The sequence below is a fragment of the Engystomops pustulosus genome, chromosome 4 (assembly GCF_040894005.1).
Source record: "Engystomops pustulosus chromosome 4, aEngPut4.maternal, whole genome shotgun sequence".
NCBI lineage: Eukaryota > Metazoa > Chordata > Amphibia > Anura > Leptodactylidae > Engystomops > Engystomops pustulosus.
Window position 1 is genome coordinate 134,009,595 of NC_092414.1, and position 16,006 is coordinate 134,025,600.

At 41.6% G+C, this 16,006-nt stretch overlaps 1 protein-coding gene across 4 annotated transcripts in view; it reads left to right on the forward strand.

Annotated features, from left to right (window-relative positions):
• The first annotated feature begins 1,793 nt into the window (after positions 1 to 1,793).
• CCDC136 (coiled-coil domain containing 136) overlaps positions 1,794 to 16,006 on the forward strand; it is a 37,099-nt gene continuing 22,886 nt past the window's right edge. For 2 of the 4 annotated variants that reach the window (XM_072147536.1, XM_072147535.1), the window contains exons 1-6: positions 1,795 to 1,961; positions 5,332 to 5,427; positions 7,487 to 7,678; positions 8,003 to 8,077; positions 9,043 to 9,357; positions 13,953 to 14,064. In XM_072147536.1, the coding sequence (XP_072003637.1) occupies positions 1,913 to 1,961; positions 5,332 to 5,427; positions 7,487 to 7,678; positions 8,003 to 8,077; positions 9,043 to 9,357; positions 13,953 to 14,064 (839 nt within the window). In that variant the 5' untranslated portion in view covers positions 1,795 to 1,912. Of the gene's footprint in view, positions 1,962 to 5,331; positions 5,428 to 7,486; positions 7,679 to 8,002; positions 8,078 to 9,042; positions 9,358 to 13,952; positions 14,065 to 16,006 lie in introns of all 4 variants that reach the window. The other 2 variants (XM_072147533.1, XM_072147534.1) reach the window with 2 other exon arrangements.

A 16,006-nucleotide genomic window follows, 5' to 3' on the forward strand; every position in this document is an offset into this window, starting at 1 on the left:
GGTGTTATAATAATTATAACAATTATAATATATACAGTCCTGACTTACATACAAATTCAACTTAAGAACAAACCTAAGCAACCTATCCTGTACATAACCCGGGGATTGTATTGGGAGGACGAGTGGGGCCATGTAGGAGTGACTCTGTAAGAAGCATTTGAAGGTCCTGGTGTGACCAACTAGTCACCAAACCTGAACCCAATCAAGAATCTTCAGAGGGAGCTGAAGCTCAATATTGCCCAGTAACAGCCAAAAGCCGAAACATCTGGGGATCATCTGTGTGGAGGACTGGGCCAAAATCCCTGCTGCAGTGTCTGCAAACTTGGTCAAGAACAATAGGAAATGTTTGTCATCTGTAATTGCAAACAAAGATTTCTGTAGCAAGTGTTAGGCTGCATTCACACACATGTATGGGGGACGTATATACGATATACGTCCCCCATACACTTCTATAAACTCACGGCGGCGTACGGGAGTGGTACGGTGCAGCACACGTGCGGCACCGTACCGCTCCGTAGCCCGTAGAAGATAAGACATGTCCTATCTTTCTACGTAATATGACGCCATGCACTGTATATTCCTATGGAGAGGGGCGGGGGTGAGCTGCGCTCATCCTCTGCTCCTCTCCGCAGCGCTGATGTGTGCCCGCCATACTACGGTACGGCGGGCATACATCGTGTGCATGTAGCCTTAGGTTGCGTTTTTCTATTGTATAAAATACTTATTTCACACACTAAAATGAAAATTACGGTTTTCTGTAATGTGTTTTTAGATTCTGTGTATCACAGTTGAAGTATTCCTATGATGAATATTACAGAACAGTAAATTCTTTGTAAATGGGAAAACTCTTACCTTCCTAACCGTCCCCTATCTAGCGCGACTTCTTGGGCTCTTTCCTGCCCGGCAGTAGCCATCAACTCTGCTGGAAGCCAACAGAGCGGATTACAGTAATAATGCAAAGATCTGGAAGCTCTGTGCACTATCACTGTGACTCTGCTACTGCAGAGCTGGCAGGTGATGGCATCATGTGATGATGTCATCCCTGCCTGATGGCTTCACTGCTACATAGAGCAGGATGAGAGGAGAGACAATCTGCTGTGGGTAAAAGGGGAAAGGTGAGTATCTGTTTATTATTTTACTGTGAGGCACACTAAGAGAGGGAGCTGCTGTGGGGCTAAATAAGAGGATGAGCTGCTGAGGAGGGGCATAATACGAGAGGGAGCTGCTGAGGAGGGGCACAATAAGAGGGGGGGGCTGCTGTGGGAGGGTAAGGGGTAGCTGCTGTGGGTGGGCAGTATAAGAGGGGGGCTGCTTGAGGGAGAGCTGCTGGGGCTGCAAAATAAATGAAGGAGCTGAGGGGACATAATTAGAGGGGGATTTAATATGAAGAGTTGCTGGGGGCACAATATAAGAAGGGGAGTTGATGGGTATTAAGGGTGGAATTATACTCAGTGGTGGTGGAGCAAAAGGACTTGGGAAAAAATGTTGCTGCGCATAGTTTGTCCCTCTTTCTATGTTATGAAAGTTAGGACGTATGAAAACTGTAGACAGATAAATACATAGATGACAAGATACATATTAGATACACAATAAAGAGATACATTGAGTGAATAATAGACAGATAAATGGAGAGATACAGGCAGATGACTAAAGAAGTATAGCTAGCCATTGTGGTAGATAGCTGGTGATAAGTAGTATAGAGATAGAAGGTTGTGTGCTCTGTATACAGGTGAAACATGTTAGTGAGGAGCCCAGCAATCACCTCCTCCCGCTCCATGGCCCCTCCCTGTCCCTCGGTCTGTCGTCTCCTTCCTATGTCTATGTATGGGCAGTGGTGCCCCCTGTCCTCCATCAGCAGCACCTCCTCGTCTGGAGTGATACAGGGCAGCATCGTGTGTGACCCAGCTGCAGCATGGAGGATGTGGATGGTCAGAGCTCAGCCAGAGCCCAGCAGATGGCAGGTGAAGATGATGTTCTGTCTCATCACCATGGCTCCATACATCTCACCCCTCATCATACAGGGATCCTTATGTAACAGCCTGGATCTGCTTCATGCCATCATCACATCTGTTATTACAGAGCTGCTGCCTGCACTGCATGATGTGCAGCTCCTGGTCCTGTCACTATGGACTGATCCATTCACAGGAGATGCTGTCTGAGGATTGTCATCCCTCCAGGTGTCAGCAGAATGCAGTCTTATGATGGCCTTGTATGTTTCTTCCTTTTCACTGCAGCAGATTGTATAATTGTTGTTAGCAATGATTTATATGGGGATATGATTTTTCTAGGTTATGCAGAGTAAACAGATGTATGCATTCGTATGAGACTCAAGGTTTGCTGACTAGTGTTTACAAATCCCTTGTTTCCATAGACATTCTTCATATCTATGATGGACTCTCTTCAGACATAGAAGTAGAGCATACAGATCTGGCTTACTGCTTACAGATTCATACAACCCCCTAGTGAACTTGGACTCATAAGTATATAGAAATGTTATAAGGCTGTGTTCACATTATCCATAGCTGATTTTATAAATACTGGAAAAGGTAGCACAGCATAAAGCACTACTTTTATAGAAAAATGATATGCAAAATGTTGTTAATCCCATTATAAAGTCAGTACGGTCCATCATCATGGGCTATCTAGCATTTAACAGATTGGTAGCTCACCACCATTGTATCAGGTTTTCTGTGCGACTCGCATCAAACTTGCATTGTGTGCTTGCTGGAACGTCCGCACTCTGAGTTCAGTTCCGGTTTATGAGCCTTCGGGCTGGATGTTCCAGCAAGCTCAAAATGCAAGTTTGATGTGAGTTGCATGCATCAAACTCTCTTGTGGGCAATAGGCCTAACCAAAGCTTCAAAGTTTCCCCTTGAGTGGTTATTATTATTTATTAATAGAGCACCATTAATTCCATGGTGCTATACATTCAGTAAGGGGTTCAGTAAGATTTTCTTATATACTGTACTGTACATATGTGTAAAATTCATTAAATATATTTATATTACATTGTAGCTTGGTGCTAGGTGATGTCATGGTTATATAGAGTTTAAAGAGTTCCTAAGTTTGCATCAGAAATAAAAAAATAATTAGCAATTCCCCATGCTGGTCAGCTCCTGTAGAAAGAAGGTAGGTTGTGCTCCTCGATATAACAGGGGCCACATGTATGTCTGAGTGGACTATGTGCCTTTTCAGTCCTTATAGATGCACTAGACATAACTACTGACACAAAAATGTGGTTATAAGAAATATTTTCCAATTTTCTGCAACTTGTTTAAATGTTTAGAGTATACTTTGTATATTATTGCATTGTATATCTTTAGTGTGTTCGAGATTATTTTACAGATTGTAAGGCTTTAGCTATTATACCCTGTCTATTACAACTATAGCGTGCTTGTTATATAGAAATACAGGCATTCCCTGGGTTACGTACAAGATAGATTCTTTAGCTTTGCTTTTAAGTTGAATTTGTATGTAAGTTGGAACTGGTATATTTTATACTTGTAGCTCCAGACAAATTTATTTTTTGTCTGTGACAATTGTTTTTTCAAAATTTGCGGCCCCTTTCTTTCTCCTCCCCTTACATTGTGGCCCCTCTCCCCTACTGCACATACACAATCTCCCCTTCTAGGTACAGAGCTTCCATATGGTCTCTCCCCCTTGAGTGAGGAAGGTGAGAACCCCCCCCCCTGCTTTGCTTCTGAGAGCCGGTGACATCACCGAGCCCTCAGGAGCATTAGAGCATGCGCATTGCCGAAGTCTCATGGCGGCTGCCCGTGCTATCGAAAGTCGTCGGCGATGTGCATGCTCTAATGCTCCTGAGGGCTCGGTGACATCACCATCTCTCAGGAGCGAAGAAGGGAGGGTGGGGGGAGGCGGGGACGATACTCTGCATGCCTCCCCTAGTATGCTAATGCCCAAGCACTGTGACGTAGAGTCAAGTGCCGAGTGGGTTATTAGCAAAGTGCACAATCTAGTGTTATAATCCATGCATTTCGTTATTTGAAAATCTCAAATAACCCAAATGGGTCATAATGCCCATTTCAAAGTGGTAGGTTTCCTTTAATTGTGCCAAAAAAGGAAAACATAAGAAATATATAAATGTTAGTTCTATTGTATCTACCCAAAGAGTCACGTTATTAATGCCAAATAGTGTACAGTGTCAGAATTATTGTGTAAATAGATCCTGCCCTCCCGTCTTCCTCAAATACTTCCCTATTGTGTTTCCCTTTTCCCTGGGGTCTCTACTCTTCTACATAGTTGTTTGTTTTCCTTATTTGTTTCATGATTATTCATGTAAACCCTGGATCTGGGTCACATTGTTCTGTTTGTGTTGTTATTTATTGTTCTGCCTTGCAGCACTGGAGTCCTGGGTTTGATTCCCACCCAGGTCAACATCTGCAAAGAGTTTGTAGATGTTGGCGTGGGTTTCCTCTGGGCACTCCGGTTTCCTTTCACACTCCAAAACATACTGGTAGGTTGTTTAGATTATGAGCCCCATGGGGACAGGGACCAATTTGACTTGCTTTGTGCAGTGCTGCGTAATCTGTGTGCACTATACAAATAAAGAATTATTATTATTATTCAACTATGCACCATATGAACATGATATTGTATTACTATTGTATTCAGGTGACTGTGCCCACAATTTCATATATGCACAATTTATTAAAACATTGTTGAAGCATAAAATGATGCAGCTTTTTTAATGAAAAAATAAATATGGGGTGGTCACTAAGGGCTTAAACTAAGGGGTTCCACCTGTGGAAGACAACATTACAATTTTAAGCTTTGGCACATCAATAGATCCCCTGCTCTGCCATAAAGAGTAGAGCCATGAATTAGAGCCCCCCCTTACAGATAGGACTTTGCTTAAACCTCTGGATATGCCAAATCGCAAACTGCTGAGGGAAAAGGAAGGCCGAGGACAGGCAGTTAGCTTTTTATACACATAAAAAATTCATTATGTGATACATCATTACATAATCATTCCTAGCTACATGTGGATATTGATATTATGTTCTGTAACATGCAGAAAAATGCTGCAGTCAATTTAAAAAACAAATCAGATGATAAAATGTTCAATGTTTGATAATTTGGCAGCTGTATTTTCTTATATCCTACAAGTACTAGATTGTCAGAGAATCTCATCAACATTTGCTGGGTGTGTCAATAAATATCATATTATTAGGAAATAGCATCACCAATAGATAAAGCTAAAGTTGCAACCAGGCCCTTGTGTATAGGGTGGATTGTAGACCCATCTGTGATATGCACAGACACCAGTATTAAAGATAACACATTACAGATGTATTTACCGTTCACCTACAGGGTCCAGCCCGGGCACAGGTCCTTCCATTCGCTGGCTGCCTCAGCCTCTTACAAGAAGGAATCATTCTTACCCCACAGAGTTGCTGAATGGTGAGTGTAAGTAAAGCTATTTTCATTCTTCAAACATATTTTGAAGTAACATTTGCATATTAAACCAAAATAAAAGAGTGAAATTTGCATTAATGGATGTTATTGGATGTATAATGTGGGATAGCATAATGCAGTATAATTTTGAGAATTTTGGGTTTAATACAACTCAAACTCAACACAACTCAACTCAGACAGTACAGTACTTATTGTGCATGCAGTGACTGGGACCTTACTGACTTCTTGCTTTGTCTTGGCCACCTCCAGCTTGCACTGATACGAGTGAACCCGAACTTTCATCCTGTGTGACCAGGACATATTGGCAGATTGGCGGCTGTGCAGCTAATCCGACAAGTCGACACCCCTGCCCGATTACAGCCGTGGCTAGTAGTTAGGGGCCTCAATTTGCCAGTTTGGCTGCATCCACCAATCCGGCAATATGTCTGGGTCACACAGGACACTACTTACTTCCTTTAGATTCCCCTGTTACTGGATAAGGTGCTGTTAATAGTGTGCATAGCTTATGCCCAATGGAGTTGACTAAGTTGTCGACCAGGAAAAGTTCCATTGTTTGTCGTCTTAGATACCCTTCAGCTGTATTGAACACCCCTTTTCTGTACTATAAGGCTGGACGAGTGATCAAATTAATTTGATTAATTTGTCCTTTGGTAGCCTAACATAAGGGGGAGTTAGGCTAGTAAACAATAGTATGGGCCATTCTAGCAGCTTTGTTTTTTGTTTCTGAAACTAATTCCTCGGCTGTGATCTTCATCCTCTATTTACTGTATGAAGTTTTTCAATGCCCTTTTGTCTCCAGTGGAGGGGTTTATATTATACTAGAACTGGAGTACATGGCTTGATAAACTTAGACTTTTACCCCCATAAACCACCTTCATGGACCATGAATGCACTTTAAAGGGGTATTACCATTACAGAAAATGTATGTAATTTTTAAATGATAAAAAGTTATACAATTTCCAATTTACGTTCTGTATCAATTCCTTACAGTTTTCTAGATCTCTGCTTGCTGTCATTCTGTAGAAAGCTTCTATGTTTACTTTCAGTGGACAGAAATCTGAAGATGGTCAGACAGGTGCAAAGCTCATTATATAACACAGCTCTGATTACTCTCTGTGATATAACGGGCCGTGCACCTGTGTGACCATGGGCAGATATCTGTCCACTAGTAGTAAACATAGAAGCCTTCCATAGAATGACAGCAAGCAGAGATCTAGAAAACTGTAAGGAATTGATACAGAAAGTATATTGGAAAATTGTATAACTTTTTATCATAAAAACAATAACAATAATTTGGTGAAATGGGAATATCCCTTTAACTTCAGATTCTGCTACCAATGGCAGCACGTTTTAGAGCAGCAGGAGTTGAGCAGCTGTCTCTATTCCCACATTGATACATATACAGCTTCCAATCTATCATAAGAACTCCCCCCTAATTTTTGAGCATAGAAAAGATCATAAATGAAAACATTAAAAATAAAAGTCACATCTTTTCCCTCAAAATAATGTACATTTTTTTCCTGCTCAATAGCTTGCCACTGTGGTCACACTATTTGACAGGTCCACTTTAAATATCACATCCATATGCACTTGCACATATGCACATTTCGGGGCAGATTTATTAAGGTGTCTAAAAGTCAGAATATTATAAGTTGCCCATGGCAACCAGTCACAGCTCCCCTTTAAAATATTCATGAGCACTGGTAAAATGAAAGCTGAGCTGTAATTGGTTGCTATGGGCTGACTTTTAGACAGCTTGATAAATCTGCCCCTTTATCTCAAAACCTTGTCATTCTTATGGCCTCCTTTTGCTGCTATTACATTTTCTTTTAGATAACTATGCCTTTCTTTAGATTTCTTCTTTTTGTAGTCTGTGAAATCAGAAGTGCGTACCCAGGGACTAACTTTATATAAAAATGTCCAACTTGTAATGAAAGAGGCTGAACCAAGTATTATTGTTATCCCCTATCCACATAAGATGGGATACCAAGATGCATAAAAAGAGTACCAGAACATTATATTTGAGGATAATAATTTCTGTAACTCTTAGATTCAGAAGATGAAGAGCCACCGGACCTTGAGTCAGAATCTGGAGACGTTCCGAGTGGTTCAGAAAGTGGTCCCAGTAGCATGCTCTTAGAAAGCCAAGATCTAAGAACCCAGATTATACAACTGCTCACAGAGCTGGAAGAAACCCGGGAACTGGCACTAAAACATGAAGACAGCTTTTTGGAGATGCAGGGTAAACAGCATTACAAAAGCCAAGCATCTGATGTTGCATTATGTAATTTTTAAAAGTGATTTATTTATATTTAATTTTTTACATTTTTTGTAGCATGCATTGCACTTTTTCTAACCCTGAGCCAACACTCTGCCCTGGGCAGCAATCCCCCATAAGCATGACCCCATTTTAAGTACAATTTTTTCCCATCATCACACATTTGTTGGAGCACAACTTTGGCCGCTCACCTGCAACATCCGTCTGCTAATATAAGACAATATAAAAATATATAATATATATATATATAACATGGCGTTGTCTGCTGTGGTTAATTCATAAATACAGGGATCCTGGAAGAAGAACGATTGGCGAGCGCTCAACAGGCTGAGATTTTTACTAAGCAAATTCAGAGACTGCAAGGTGGGTTGTACGGTGACACAAATGTAGATTATTTACAAAATCAGTGTCATTTACTGTGTAAATTCATTATGGCATAGATCAGTAATCCCAAACCCTTTTCTAATTACGGCCCAGCTGCACAACAATTTGTTTTCCAGGGACTGGTGAGGGGACGGAAGTGGAAGGTGAATTGAACTTTGCAAGCCCCAGCCGTAATCTATACCTAACCCCAGCCCATTGTATTCCAGCAAAGTCTAATCCTGCCCCCCATTAAACCCCCCATTGGCCTCCATTTTATATAATGCTGTCTTTTCCCACCCCTTTTATGTGACACATCTTTATACAGAGGTGGCTAGAGAAAAGGGTGCATTATAAAGAGGGGCTGCTTTTGCTGTGAAAAAAGACTCATATTCTGGCCTTTCCCTTTCCTCTCTGCTGATGTATGCAGCTCTGAGGCTTGCAGTTTTTTGGACGCGGCCTGGGACAGGGTGTTCCGTGGCTCTTTCATGGTTGGGGACTGCTGTTATAAAGGACAATTTCATACAAATATTGCTGTTAAAATATAGTTATATAGTGATCTCAATCTCCTTCTTTACACTGATCTGTAGGATCACTGGACATAAGCTATGAAATAACCTCTTCACTACCTAAAATCTCCTGTGATGTTGGCATTAGTAGTTTTACTGATCATCAGGGAATCAAGGATACTACCATTAATGCTTTAGCTAACCTACATCAACCAGCTTATTACCATAAACCCTTTTCACCTCTCACTGACCAAATGTAGATAAAAAATGTCTTCCAATTACTTCTAAGTCAATCTGAGCCAGCAATACTATGTTCATTTTAGGACATGGTCAGAAGTCTGATCTTTGAATTTGACCATGTCCTAAAATGGACACTGTACAGCAAGAATTTTATCATATATATCAATATGTGTAATGTTCACTCTCTCAGGATAACATGCTCTTCCTATCTCTCTAAAGCCCAGTTGCGCTCTGTGCAGGAAGAAGTGGACAGCTTGGAGCAGGAGAAAGAGTGTGAGCTGCTGGAGGTGTCCCAAGAGTTACGGTGTGCACAGGAAGAAATCATGTCTCTGCGGCAGGCGGCAGAAGAAGCTGCAGCTGAGAGGGAGAGTGACATTGCGTCCTTGCAGGAGGAGCTGTGCAGGCTGCGAGCAGAGCTGCATGAGTTGCAGGAGACAAGACAGGAGTATGAAATGGAGATAACCTCTCTTAGAGCAGAGATCAGCATGAAAAGCTGTAGTGGCCATGCAGGTCAGGAGCCAGCAACCCTGCAGGGTAAGCACGTTCCTCCATCATAATGCTCTGTGGCTGGAATATGTTTTCACCATCTTAATACAGTGCTGCAGGGTACCACTTCATTATGTACATACTGAATGCAGCTATAAAATATCTTAATGCAACTTTAGACACAAGATCAAGACATTCGTCATAAAATCCCATTCCATTTTATCCTATGGTATGTATGATAATAGGCCATTGTACATTAAATACTTTTATACAGAGGCTGAACCACTTGGCTAGGTCAGTAATGAATCAATATATCGGAGAGGGACATACTTATGACAATTATATATTGATTTTTCAATTCATGTAAAACTTTTATTAACTAACTACAGATGTTACCCCTGACACATGAAGCAGTAATGGCATAAGGAATTCCCTAGGGCAAAGACATTCCTTAGGGCAGTGATGGCGAACCCTTTAGGGACTGAGTGACGAAACTACAAGCAAAAGCCACATATTTTTTACAAACTGCCAAATGCCAATTTAAAGTAACTCACAGGTTTCAAACGTATTGGTGCTTGAGGATACCAATACAGTAGCAAGAAGGATAAATTCAGACTATTATTGTAGTTTCCCTCTAAGGTCCCCTTAACAGGATGAATCACAGGTCCGGAGAAGGGGCTACAATGATAATCCAGCTCTGTTCACACCTCATGCGCTTCAAGTCACTTTAAAATAGTGCTGAACGTGGCACATCCTTGGCTGCCTGTGACTGCAGCAGGAGGTTTTGAGTCTGGAATGGTGACTTTTGTGATGGGTGATGGCCTGGGTGCCAACAGACAGTGCTCCCAGTGCCACCTCTGGCACCCGTGCCATAGGTTCGCCACCACTGCCTTAGGGTATCTGCCAGTGGCGGATTAAGTGTCCCATAGGCCCCAGGCTGTTCATACGACTAGGGGCCCCCCCAGCGTCCAAACCAACATGTGCCCGGATGTTAGGACTTAAGTACTACTCTTTATGCTCTATATCTTTAATCTTTTACTATTCATTAAAGAAATATCTATGATGTCCCCTTGTCTTTGGCTTTTTCACTATGAGAAAAATATTTTTCATACAGTATATACTCATGTATAGTAATGTTTATAATGTCTAATAAAATATCAACAGCAGAGCCCCCTTTAATGTCATGTCCACAGTACCCCTTTAAAGTAATGTCCAAAGCAGAATCCCCTTTAATGAAATGGTCACAGCAGAGTCCCCATTTACAAAAATGTCCACAGCAGGGCCCCTCTTAAATTAAATGTCCACAGCAGGCCCCCCCTTTACAGAAATGTCCACAGCAGAGATCCCACCCCGTGGACCACAATTCATGAATCAGGCTCACATTGCAAACTGCACACTACACAGGCAAACTGTACATAGTACAGACTGCGGGACACAGTCTCATAACATGGTCATATATGTCCGAAAGGGAGCTTTACGCAAGACCGGGGACTGACATCCAGCCCCCACGCCCCCCCCCCATTTTTTATTTTTGAAATTTCTCTAACATATCACTTTTCTTAAATACATGCCACTAATGGTATGGACAGTACTCTGTATCCAATTGGTGGCAATAAGCTTCTTAGCCTGGTATATAGAAGGCACACTTGCCTGGTAAAAGCAAGGGACCCTGAGTCAATAACATCCCCTGCTAGTTGTAAAAGGCATATTAATGGAACAGTTTGAAGGTAGATACCACAGACTTCCCTTAGCAACTCCAATACCACATTCCAATATGGCCCTAATTTTACACATTCCCAAAACATGTGCATCATAGTGTTTGCAATAAATTAGACAATCTGTGAGCTTCTAAGAGTGATAACGTAGGAGTAATTTGCAGATCTTCCTTCCACTTCTTTATTTGAAGCAGGTATCATAATAAGTATTTACATTATAACGTCTGGTTCAGAACAGAGATCAAGCCTTTTGTACTCCGTGTGATAGGGGGTTCTATTCCCCCCTTTCTTCCCTTTTTTGACCATTCCAAGCATGCCACAATTGTAAAAATGATTAAAAGGAACCAGTATAGTTGGCAAACTGCTTCTGTACTTGCTCAATTGTTCCCCAATTAATATATGAACAATTGTCACTATTCCTTTCAGAAAGGTTTACGTTAGACCAAAGTGGGGTATACTTGGTCTATCCCTTCAACCCCATAAGCACTAACCCCTGTCCGTTGGTTATTCGCTCTACTTTTTTCATCCTTCGTCCAACTTTAATAAATTGAATGATACCTACCATTTAGCCCCTTCCACCACCAACTTACCAGCTATTCCCAAATCTGTTCTCTCTCCCCATTCGTTCATGCTGCAATTGTGCAGTTAAGTAATAATAATAATCTTTATTTATATAGCGCCATCATATTACATAGCGCTTTACAAAACATAGGAAACAAATACAAATATAATATAACATGACAGAGCACAACATTTGTATGGAACAACAGGAGTGAGGTCCCTGCTCGCCAGAGCTTACGGTTTATGAAGATGATGGGGTAACACGAGGTAAAAGAATATTTAATGGTCAAGCCATTCTTCTACACAAATATACACAAAGATTGGGAAGTGCTAATTCATATTCCTCCTTGTCACTCTGTATGTATTCTAACCTAATCCTCTGTGTTTACCTTTCCATTACATAGGTTGAAAACCTATATCTATTTTATGAAGAGGTGTCATAGGTATCCAGATCAGGGCAATGTGCGATACATTCAGCATAAAAAAGTATAATTTCAATTAAATGAGTGTGGTTGAAGCGGGTCTTTGTCCAGCTTTGGTATCACTACCATTATCGCAAGAATGGAGTTAGGTGATCTCCCTGTATCATACACCCTCTCTGGAATCTTTGAGAGCTTAGTACCAGCTTTGGAAGTAGAACAACACTGTGCTGTTCTATGCTCTGTCTATGTTAGAGGTTTGTCTAGGGCAGTGATGGCGAACCTTTTAGTGCCTGGGTGCCCAAACTTCAACCAAAAGCCACATATTTATAGCAAAGTGCCAGCACAGCTATTTAAGCAGTAAGTTATTTCTGCTTGTTCTTTGACAACTTTCAATCCTTCAGCCTCCTAAAGACACCAACGCAATTGAAAGGAGGAGGGCAAATTCGCCTATCATTGTAGGAAGATTCTAAAGGAAGATTCTTTGAGTCCTGTCTGGTGAACTTCATGCTGGGGCGATGGCCTGGGTGCCCACAGAAAGGGCTCCGAGTGCCGCCTTTGGCACCAGTGCCATAGGTTCGCCACCACTGGTCTAGGGCCTCCCTGGCCTCTGCTGAGAGCTCATGGACAGGCAGTCATTCTGCTTACTGTACACTCTGTTGTTGGTAACCTTCTCCTACCTCAAAGTAATGCTGTTTTAGAAAAAACGCTTGTATTCAGCATAGCTAACCATGTGCTTAGTATACATGTGGGTAATTTATACCAAACGGGACATAAGCGGCTTTTAAAATAGCCAGCTATCAAAACTGGCATCAGCTGAGCTGTCGCCACAAATACTAGTGCTCTTTGCAGGGCTGCACAATTAAAGAGGGGAGGCACAAAAACAGCACGTAGTATACATTGTATTTCATATAGTGTACTTCAAACACATATACATTTCCTCTTGATCCATCAATTTGCGGATGCAAACAAAAGGTATATTTTTATGTATTAAAACGTGTGCAAAATCCCCCACCGGGGCCTAGCTTCTTTTTGGGGCCTGAGGGCAGCTGGGGTTCAGAATACCGGAGTGGCTGGCGATTGCAGCCTAGGGTGCGCTGATGTCACGGTGCTTGGTATGGGGACCAGAGGGCTGTCCTACAGCCTGGCAGGTCTCCAGCAGGTGGTGTGTGCAAGAAATATGGAGGGAGAGACTGAAGAACTGGCTTCTCCCTGGGGCAAGCCCTTAGTGTCTGTAAGATAAATCCCTGGGTAATGGATGGGGAAGCCCGTGGTGGTAGACAGCCATATCCAGGGATCAGATGGAGGCAACGTTGTGCAAATTAACTCACGGTTCTTTATTGAACAACAGGTAGCAGGCAACAGGCCTAAACGGTCAACAGCAGATTCTGGTACTGGAGTGGTCATGGAGAGTGGTCATGGAGAGCACAAATATAGGAAAGTATGCAGATAAGTAGTAAAACTTAAAAATATCAATTAAAACAGCTAAAGCAAAAAGTAAATGCAGCAATAATGTCTGTACACTTAGATCAAGAGAGTAAATCAGCCTACAACTGCAGTTCAGGCCCTCCCATGCTTATCCTCATATACCAGTGGCTTCCTCAGGGGTGCTTTTTCTTTAGCTTTTTAAATAGTTTTTATCTGAGTGTTTTCTTGTATTTAATAAAGTATTCTTGACTGCTTTATTAAAGTTGTAATTTTTCTGTGGCTATATTCTCTACCCTCCTGTACAGGTTTTGAGCACTCAATGACAGTTTCCTCCTCCCCCTTGTGCCAATTCAGTCTAGCATTGCTTCTTTTGTTGTATGATATGTATGTCAACCAATTTTCAAATGTATAGCTCCTTGGAATTAATGGTACTTGGAATTAATTAATTTAAAAAATAATATTTCGTAAACACTTTTTCTGTGCTGCCATGTCATTAATTTAAGTCTGTCTCCTGTGACAGGTGAGCTGCAGTTCTTGCGTGATCAGTGTCAGCACCTCCAAATGGAGCGTAGTATTCTGCAAGAAAGTAACAGTCAGCTAAAGAGTCATCTCTTACTTCTGGGAGGAGAAAGGTATAGTTATTGCATTTATGTCAAATTTTGCTTCAGTTTGGTGGTTTATATATCTGAATAACATCAGTGAAATTAAAGGGAACCTATATTCATGACATGTAGGATCTGCTTCAACTCTTCAGATTCTTTTTAGTGTCCACAGGGAGAGAAATCTTAACTACTCTACGGAGGATAAGGGTCAACTCCTATCTGGCAGTGTTAAGACGGATACAGTGTTAATTCTTCCAACTACTACTACACTGATTGCTACACTGTCTCCCTCTCCCCCTACTCCTGTATTCTCAGTGCTGAGAGAGTAGGGGGAGAGGGAGACAGTGTAGCAGTCTGTAAAGCAAGAACACAGAGCGGTATGGGTAGACTCATTAGCATAATTAAAAACGTGATTTTAGATGAAAGGAGGCCTTGGATAACATATTTTAGAAGATTACCAGAATAAGGGTGCCTGGAGTACCTGGTTTGCCATACTTGAATTTGATGGTTGCTTTATTTTAAAGCATCAATTTCTGGACAGTCTGTGGTGCAATGTGGCATTTATGGATGAAACAAGACATGATGTCCCAGATTTGCTCAGTTGGATTCGGGTCTGAGTAATAGGCAAGCCAGTCCATAGCTTTAATGCCGTCATCTTGCAGGAACTGCTGATACACTACAGCCACATGAAGGCCCACTGCACCTACATATGATTTCACATTGGGTCTGAGGATCTCATCCAGATACTTAATTGTAATCAGGGTACCTTTGGCTATCGCATGGAGGGCTGTGCGGCCATCCAAAAAAATGGCTTCCCCCTCCATTACTGACCCACTGCCAAATGGGTCATGCTGGAGAATGTTACAGGCAGCAACACGTTCTTCTTGGCATCTCAAGATTCTGTCTGTCATATGTGCAGTCCTTCTTCTGGGTTATTGCCCTCCTAAAGCCCTCTCCTGTTTCCTGGTATCCTTGCTCCATACTGTGTAGACAGCGCTAACAGGCACAGTGTTGATTCGTACGTATGAGTATTATAGTCCCAAGGAGGTCTCATGTGTGGGAGAGCTGAAACTTCTGTGTGCTAGTTTATGAAGTTGCACATTTTCTCTTGACAAATGCTAAATAGATGGATTTATGTTTAGCTTTTATGTAATGGAGAACATATGTTTATTTTATTCATGCAGGCTTGGTACCTGCTTGAGATCTGCATGAAATTGCTATTTGTCTAAATAGAGAAATATTCATTTTCCCTTTTCATGGAAAGACCACAAGTGAGTTTCTTTATTGTAGCATTAATTTAATAATAATAATAATAATAATAATCTTTATTTATATAGCACCATCATATTCCGTAGCGCTTTACAAATCATAGGGGACAAATACAAATATAATATTACATTACAGAGTACAAACATTCGTATGGAACAAAATGAGTGAGGTCCCTGCTCACAAGAGCTTACAGTCTATGAGGAAGAGTGACACAAGAGGTAAAATAATATATAATGGTCCAGCCATTCTTCATAAGGGAATAGAACAAAATATAATAAATAGAAGTGCTGTCGCTTGACCCAGTCATCAGCCATCATCTTATATAAAAGGTCCAGGGTGAATGGGACTCCATAGAAGCTTGGTGACTGCTGGTCACCAGATGGGAGGCGGACACAGGACGGGTTAGTAGAAATAGAGTTAAAACTTCATGCTGTTATAGGCTTGTATAAAGAAATGGGTTTTAAGAGCACGTTTGAAACTTTGGAGGTTAGGTGTTAGTCTGATAGTCCGGGGCAGAGCATTCCATAGAATGGGTGCAGCTCTAGAGAAGTCTTGGAGATGCGAGTGGGAGGTCCGCACTAGGTTAGAGGTCAATCTAAGATCACTAGCGGATCTAAGAGCAGAAATTGGGCGATAGACTGAGATAAGAGAGGAGAGGTAGGGGGTGCAGCATTATACAGAGCTTTGTGGATGAGGGTTATTA